This window comes from Phalaenopsis equestris, unplaced genomic scaffold, assembly GCF_001263595.1.
Source record: "Phalaenopsis equestris unplaced genomic scaffold, ASM126359v1 Scaffold000021, whole genome shotgun sequence".
In the NCBI taxonomy this organism is placed as follows: domain Eukaryota; kingdom Viridiplantae; phylum Streptophyta; class Magnoliopsida; order Asparagales; family Orchidaceae; genus Phalaenopsis; species Phalaenopsis equestris.
The window spans coordinates 770,003-778,329 of NW_018164463.1; the positions used below are offsets into that span (position 1 = coordinate 770,003).

The 8,327-nt window shown below is 36.3% G+C and overlaps 1 protein-coding gene across 1 annotated transcript in view; it reads right to left on the reverse strand.

Moving 5' to 3' along the window:
* The window catches only part of LOC110018402 (protein OPAQUE1-like), a 98,465-nt gene that overhangs the window by 44,114 nt on the left and 46,024 nt on the right, over positions 1-8,327 (reverse strand). The window contains exon 12 of the mRNA XM_020715703.1: positions 226-283. Coding sequence (XP_020571362.1) covers positions 226-283 — 58 coding nt within the window. The remainder of the gene's footprint in view (positions 1-225; positions 284-8,327) is intronic.

The window sequence follows — 8,327 nt, forward strand, 5'->3', positions numbered from 1 at the left end:
TAATGCAAAACTGCTCAAAACTGCAAAAATATATTCAGTAGACGTAAGTGCACGAAGATGTTAGCCTAAAAAGTATAGCTTATAGATTCTAAAAAATAAGAAATTATTACATTCAGTTGAGCTGCGCTCAGATTAGGTGTGCATGGCAGTATTTTAGGTGTTATTGATAGTATTGTGGGGATTTTATGGGAAAATAATACCACAGTCAATGAAAAGTCAATATACCTCATTGAAATGTTGTTGGAGTTTTTCATTAGCAAAGTTAATGCAAAACTGCTCAAAACTGCAAAAATATATTAAGTAGACCTAAGTGCACGAAGATGTTAGCTAAAAAAGTATAGCTTATAGATTCTAAAAAAGGAGGAATTATTACATTCAGTTGAGTTGCGTTCAGATTAGGTGTGGATGGCAGTATTTTAGGTGTTATTGATAGTATTGTGGTGATTTTATGGTAAAATAATACCACAATACTACCAATAACACCTAGAATACTACCAGTCGTACCTATGGAATCCGGATGGAATATTTTCTCCTAAAACACACCAGTAAAAAGTAAATTTAAAGATAAAAAACAAGAATTAGAGTAAGGAAAATGCAGCAAACAAGAAACCACAGCTACAATTGAAAACAGGAAAACCCATTCTATCAAATCCACAACTACTTAAACCCAGAGTTAAAATCTAGCATCAACAATTAAATAAAGATTTGGGGCTTTTTGTGTTCTGCATTACCGGATAGCACGAGCCTATTCTATAGATAGATATAAGCAACGAAATCTAGTAGAGCAGTCCTCTTATCATTTCCTTCTTTATGTAAGCTCGCTAACAGATAATAATATTTCTTATGCTAACCAACTAAGTAGAAACCCCCTAAATGGGATACCATCTGCAATGGAGTAACACTTTGATGATCAGTAAAGGCAAAGTAAAACTGCACAGAACTGTCAAAGTTATGGGGCAACAATTTCAACTACTCTAAATTAGGTTTCAAAATTGCACATGAAATTCGAGTGAATGGTAAAGGAAAAGCCAACAACATAGAAACACTTATCAGAATGGTGGACTAATCCACAAAATTATTGTCCTCGAGATAGCACAAACAATAATTCAAACGCAACCACCATCAGAAAATTTTCTAAGCCTTAAATGGTTGGCATGGGATAATCTTAAATAGGGCTCGCATATGGTGACGAAAAAGAGAGTTTCTCCAATCAATTTCCTTTCACTTTCATATCCTTCATTCTTTTCACATGATATCATTTGTCTTTCAGAGAATCCAGCCCCTTGCCTCTATTAGATTCATGAAAAATTATATTTGACGATCAAGACATTGCTGCTCTTCTTATTCTCTATCGGACGTGATGGGCTTGAAGATCACAAAAGATCTCACAAAATACGGTATGGTGTAGGTTATAAAAACTCTTTTTCTCCATTGCTCCTTATTGTCATAATTTCATTTAATTCTAACATATTAAGATCATTTCTTATACAATATGTCAATGTCTTTTTAGATTTACCTCTTCTTTCTTAACATAAATCAAATCTAAAAAATATACTCTCCTAGCAGGATCATCAGATGGTCGACGTTTAATGTGACCAAAACATCTAAGACGACTCTCTCTAATCTTGTCTCTCACTGGAGCTACACAAACCCAATCACGGATATATTCATTTCGCATTTTTATTTCTAAGTGTCAAGCCACTAATCCGCCTAAGCATTCCCATCTCACCAACACTTAACTTTGTTTTATGCTTCTCTTTTAAAGGCCAACATAGAGGATTACAAGCCTCACCACAATCTTGTAAAATTTCCCTTTTAGTCAAATTATTACTTTCTATCACACAATAGGCCCGATGCATTCCTCTACTTCAACAAACCAACTTGAATTCTACCAACTTGAATTCTACACCAACTTGAATTCTACTAATAACATCCCAATTTATATCACCATCACTTCGAACAATAGACCCCAAATATCTAAAATGTTCACACATTTTAATAATTTGATCACTCATAGCCACAATTTTGGCACTAGAACTGCTACCAATAAAATTATATTCCATGTATTCATTTTTAGATCTACTAAAATGAAAGCCTTTAGACCGCCACAATTTAAGTCTTTCCTGAAATTTTTCTCTAATCTTATCCAAAAGAAGGATATCTTCCGCGAAAACCATATGACAAGGCATATCCTCTTGTAAATGTGCAGTAAGAGCATTCATAACAAAAGCAAAATGATATGGGCTTAAAGTAGATCCCTAATGTAATCCAACTGAAATATGAAAATACTTGATCAATCCTCCTCTTGTTCGTACCCAAGTAGCAGCTCTAGTAAACATATCTTTACTAACATAAATATAATTCAAATCAACTTCTTTCTTCTCTAGAACTCTTCAAAGGACTTCTATTTATAACTTTGTCGTAAATATTTTTCTAAATCAATAAAAATCATATATAGATCCTCCTAAATATCTTTATACTTCTCCATCAACCATCTCAATAAATGTATAGCTTTCACAGTAGACCTGTCCTGTATAAATCGAAACTGATTATGAGAAATCTTTGTATCACAACTTAAACTATATTTAATTACCCTCTCCCATAATTTTAAAATATGATACATCAACTTAATTCTTCTATAATTTGCACACTTGTATGAATCCTCATTATTCTTAAAAATGGGGAAGAAAATAGTCTTCATCCACTCCTCGGACATTTTTTTTGTTTTTAAAATAACACTAAAGAGTTTAGTAAGTCAAGAAACTCTCGAATGTCCCAAATATTTCTAAACTTCAATTGGGATATCATGAGGTACTATTGATTTTTCACACTTGATTTTCCTTAAAGCCTCCTCAAATTTCTTTTTTAATAATGCAACGGTAAAAATAAAATATTTTTTTATTATTAACGATATTAAAATCACTGAAGGTTGATTGTAATTTCAAAAGCCTCACTAAAAAATTTATTAAAATAGCTCACCCACATATGTTGAATATCTTCCTCTATCAAAATCACTTTTTAATTTTCATCTTTAATACATTCTATTTAAATTAAATCTTTAATTTTTTTTCTTTGTTTAACTATTTTATACAAATATTTTTTTACTCTCTTTAGTATCAAAATTGTTGTAAATATCCTAAAAATAGAATTTTTAGCATTACAAATTATTATCTTAGACTCTCTACAGGCCACATCATATTTTTCTCAGTTCTCCAAGCTTTTACATTTAAACAAGTTTATATAACATTTCTTAAATTTTATATGTTTTTGCAAATTATTATTTCACCGCCAACCATTCTTCTTTATAAAAATTTTTCATTTTGATTATCAGATCTTTTGTCAGCTGTTTGACAGTGCTTTTATTTTGGGTGTGTTTGGGGCAACCCCAAACAGACATTTTACCTCACATAAAATTCGCTTCTTCAGGAACATATCTCACATAAAATTCGCTTCTTCATGAACATCCCAAATTTTTAAACTTACTCATAAAAGTAATTGTATTTGTATAGTTTAGGTACCCCTTCTAATTCTAAAATAATGATTTATTGTATTATTTATCTTGCAATTCTTTATTTTAAAATCTAGAACAAATAATCAATATTGCATACATAAATTTTCACTTGAAATAAATCTACAATATTTACGCTCTCGACGGTCTTTTTCTCATAAAAAAATAATCAATTTGTGTTTTATATGATCCATTCTTGTAAGTAATAATATGCTCATCTTTTTCTTAAACAAAGTATTAGCAATAAAAAAATCACAGGCTAAAACAAAATCTAATATAGTTTTATCTTCTTTATTAATCACTCCAAACTATAACCACCATGAATAAATATAAAATCTTATACAACTCTACCAACATCTTCATATAAATCTCCTCCACTAAAAATTCTTTTTTCAAGAGATATCATTTGTATTAATTCTTCTAGGTCATTCCAAAATTTTCCTATTCAACCGATATCTAAACCTACTTGAGTAGCATAAGAACTTATAATAGTTCCAATGAGAATATTTAGAGTTATAATTTTATCTCTAATTCTATTAAATTTTACAATATTATCTTTCAAATTTTTATCTATAAGTACACACAATTTCTAGTGCGACTCATACTATAATACCAAAGTTTAAAATTTAAACTATTAATCTCCTTAGCATTTTTCCAACCCATTTTGTTTCTTAAATACATAAGATGTTTATCTTCATATGATCCATAATATCAACTAATTTCATTAATTTATTTTTAAGAGTACCTATATTCCAATATTATATCCTAATATTAATTTCATGAACTAACTTTTATACCTATATTCCAAGATTATATCCTAATATTAATTTCATGAACTAACTTTTTTACTCGTATTTATCTGGAATACGGGAACTCTTGCTTATTTGACACTACGCATAGGCCCCGATGTAGCAGCCCTTACACACTTTTTTATTTTATTCAAGTCATACAGCACGTTGCTTCCAGGGAATGCCCTAGCATTTACACCTTACTTCAGAGGGGCGCTAGCGCTTGACTCAAACTAAGCATGTATTTTCGATAAACTGAATTAATCTTTAAACCAATCATGCTTTCCCTGAAAAATCAACCTTGTCAAGTAAAAGAAGGAATTTTCCCTAATCTCTACTTATCTATCATGGCCTTCGGAATGCAACAAAACTAAGGGCTAGATTAACAAAGAGAAGAGAGTTACAAATAAAAGTTTCAGGAAAACATAGCCAGTAAGCATCCCAACCATGATGAAACTACAAGATTTATATAATCACAAAATCTGCATTACGATAATAGGCAGACGTGACTATCTTTCCCGGCATAAAAGAATAAGATGATTGCAAGGTCAAGGTATTCAGCATCAGAAAAGGTCCCAAATGGATAGATAGTTGAAAATGCGATTTAATGTACAGTAGCATGCAACTTGAGCATAGATGGCATTCAATGCCGCACTGCGTATAAACGACGCCCGCATACGGTCAGGGAACAGCACCCTGAAGCGGAGTGCTCGAAACCGCGTGGTCGAAGTTCAGCAAAACCTCGTAAAGTCGTGTGAAGTCTCGCGATCCAATAAAGACGGGAGAACCCGCGGAAGAGAGAAATCGCGAATTCTCGCAATCCAACTAAGCTATTAGCACAAGATCTTTTTTGGGAAGTAATTTTTAGATTCCTCTAGGCTTTCCACCTATCTCTTTTGTGTAGAAAATTCTCCTAAGCCTATAAATTGTTGTCTTTATCTATGTGTGAGTCAGATTTGAGTTGTGTTTGAGTTTAGTTTAAGATCTCCTGTCTGGAGCATATTTTCCCTTTGTGGGATTGTATCTGAAGAGGTAATATTGCTCCGGATGTATCCTCTCTAAGGATATGATTGTATCTCCCCATTCTACCCTTTCTAGACCTTCTCCTCTCCACTCCTCCATCGCTGAACTCACCCACCGTCATCCTGACATCCAACTGTTTCCCCTACCTGCAAATCATTACTCTTGCCCTGCCTACTTAACTCCTTTCAAACCCCTCCCAACAACCAAACTATTGTTGTCAACCACCTACAACGCTTCCACTTGTTGTTCCTTTAGTTTCACACATTTCTTTCGCTACCAGCCACATTCCGTGACTAACGACATTGCTTCTAAAAACTATTGTTGTCAACCACCTACAACGCTTCCACTTGTTATTCCTTTAGTTTCACACATTTCCTTCGCTAACAGCCACATTCCGTGACTAACGACATTGCTTCTAAACATTCCTATTCCTCTGGCCGACCATCATCATCCATTGGGTTACATTTAGGGGTGTTGTTTGTGTCGACATATGTCGTATGTTGTTATTTCTATTTGAGTCATCTTGTAATTTTATTTTAATATTAATCAAAGAGTACTATTTGACTTTTCACTATTTTTCCTACTAGTTCCGGTAACATTTGGTATCAGTGCTAGCTCAACTCTAGTCTTATTCTAGGGTTCCCCAGCACTCGCCCCTACCAAATTCACCTCCATCAACTTTTTTTTTCTTGCAATTCCCAACTCTGGCCATGCCACCAAGGAGAGATACATCAGGCTCTACTCGGGAAGAAATGCAACGTGAAATTTGTCGTCGCAACAGAGACTAGCCAAGTTAGAAGACGGGAACCAGGAAGAGATTACTTTCAACCGTGATCGAGAGAGCCGTAAGACAGACAGAGAGAAGGATCTTAATCCATTCCACAAGGAAGATCAAAGGGACGAAGAATATCGGGCACGCCATTTTGGTATTCAATATTAAAGGAGGCCAAGAGAAGAGGCTTATGGAGGCCAGTAGGAACTTGGGATCAAGATGGGCCTCTGAGGGTTCAAGGGAAGTATGGATCCCAGTGAGTTTATCGATTGGCAACAATCTGTTGAACAAATTTTTTAATATAAAGATGTACCAGAAGACAAGTGGGTCAAGCTAGCAGCTATTAAGCTGAAGAAGAGTGCTTCTCTATGTTGGAAAAATGTGCAGATGCAGAGGAAGATGGAAGGTAGTGAAAAAATCATTAGGTGGGAAAAGATGAAGAAAATATGCAAAAGAAGAACCTCCCACCTCACTATCGCCCGGATATGCTTCTAAAACTCCACAGCTTGCAGTAGAGGGAACTTTTAGTTAAAAATTTCATTGCCCAATTCGACCACTTGCAGATGAAATGCGGACAGACAGAGGCAGAGGAACAAACAATAACCAGATATCTCAGGGGTCTGAAACCTGTCATCAGCAATTTGGTACAGTTGCAGCCATAACAAACGTTCTCCACAGCTTGCAGTAGAGGGAACTTTTAGTTAAAAATTTCATTGCCCAATTCGACCACTTGCAGATGAAATGCGGACAGACAGAGGCAGAGGAACAAACAATAACCAGATATCTCAGGGGTCTGAAACCTGTCATCAGCAATTTGGTACAGTTGCAGCCATACTAAACGTTCGGGGATGTCCAGACATTAGCCCTAAAAGAAAAAAGGCGATAGAAGCAGAGCCGACAGCAATCATCTTTCAAGCAGCAACTTTCAGGCAGGTTGTCACCAACAGTTACCACGACCGACAGAGATATCTCGAAAGACACAGGCAAGCCCGGACAAAGAAATGATACTATGGAAAAAAGCAGGAAGAAACAGAAGAACGGCAACTCCTCAAACACAGTGTCAACCATAAAGTGCTATCGATGCCACGACTACGGCCACTTTGACTCCAGCTACCCTACGAACAGGATTGTCACGCTCACAGATTAAGGCGCCATAGATGAAATTAGCGATGAAAGAAAACCGAGGAACAAGGTGAGGAGTATCAGCTTCCCCGGATAAAGGAGAGGCGCTTTTGATTCTACAGATCCTACGGGCTGATGACACTAAGTAATCATAGTGGTTTTCCCACAACAGATTCTACACCGGCTTCACATTGAAGGGAAAGGAATGCAGTCCAATCATCGACAGCTGGTGCAGCAAGAATGTTGCATCGACGTACATGGTTGAGAATTTGGACTGGCAACTCAAAGGCATTCCCAATCATATTCACTCATATGGCTAAAGAAGGAGAATCACGCCAACATCGACTAAAGATGCTTGGTAAAATTTTCGATCAGAGGCCGGCTGCAAGACCTGGTTTGGTGTGACGTGGTCCCAATGGATGTTTGTCACCTTTTGTTGCAATGACTTTGACAATATGATCGAAGACTCAGCACGACGGATATAAAAAATTTATTCATTCACCAAGAATGGAAAACGCATCACCCTCCTTCCTTCGATGGAGTCAGAGGTCGCATGATCCCTTTACAACAGAACAGCGTCAGTGGAACCAATTTTAGTGATAACACCAGACGAGAGGGCAAAGGCATCTGCCCCCAATACAGGAAAGATACGGCCAAGGTTACGTCAGGATGACATCATACCAACAGCACCACCACCACGTGAAAATGGTCTTACTACTCTCACTTTACGCGCAACTGAACCGATCATAGGATACTCTAGGAAGATTCACCAGCATAAGCGTGTTGCACGGCCTCAAAAGAACATATCAATACAAACATTTACTCGCAATATAGGGAAGACCCTCAGATATCGTTAGTGAGATCCAGGGTGGCTGACAACGAAACAAAAGCTTCGACTAATAAAATCGAAGTTCCCCCAAACTCGGGAGGCTGACGCATGGAGTCTGAACGGCACCCAGATATGGGCGTGAAACAGCGACCTGAAGCGAAGAGCTCAAAACTGCAAGGTCAAAGCCCCACGAAGTCGCACGAGGTCTCGTGATCCTGCGAAAGTGGGATAACCCCTGACAGAGAAATCGTGAATTCTCAAGATCGAACCAGGCTATTCGCACCA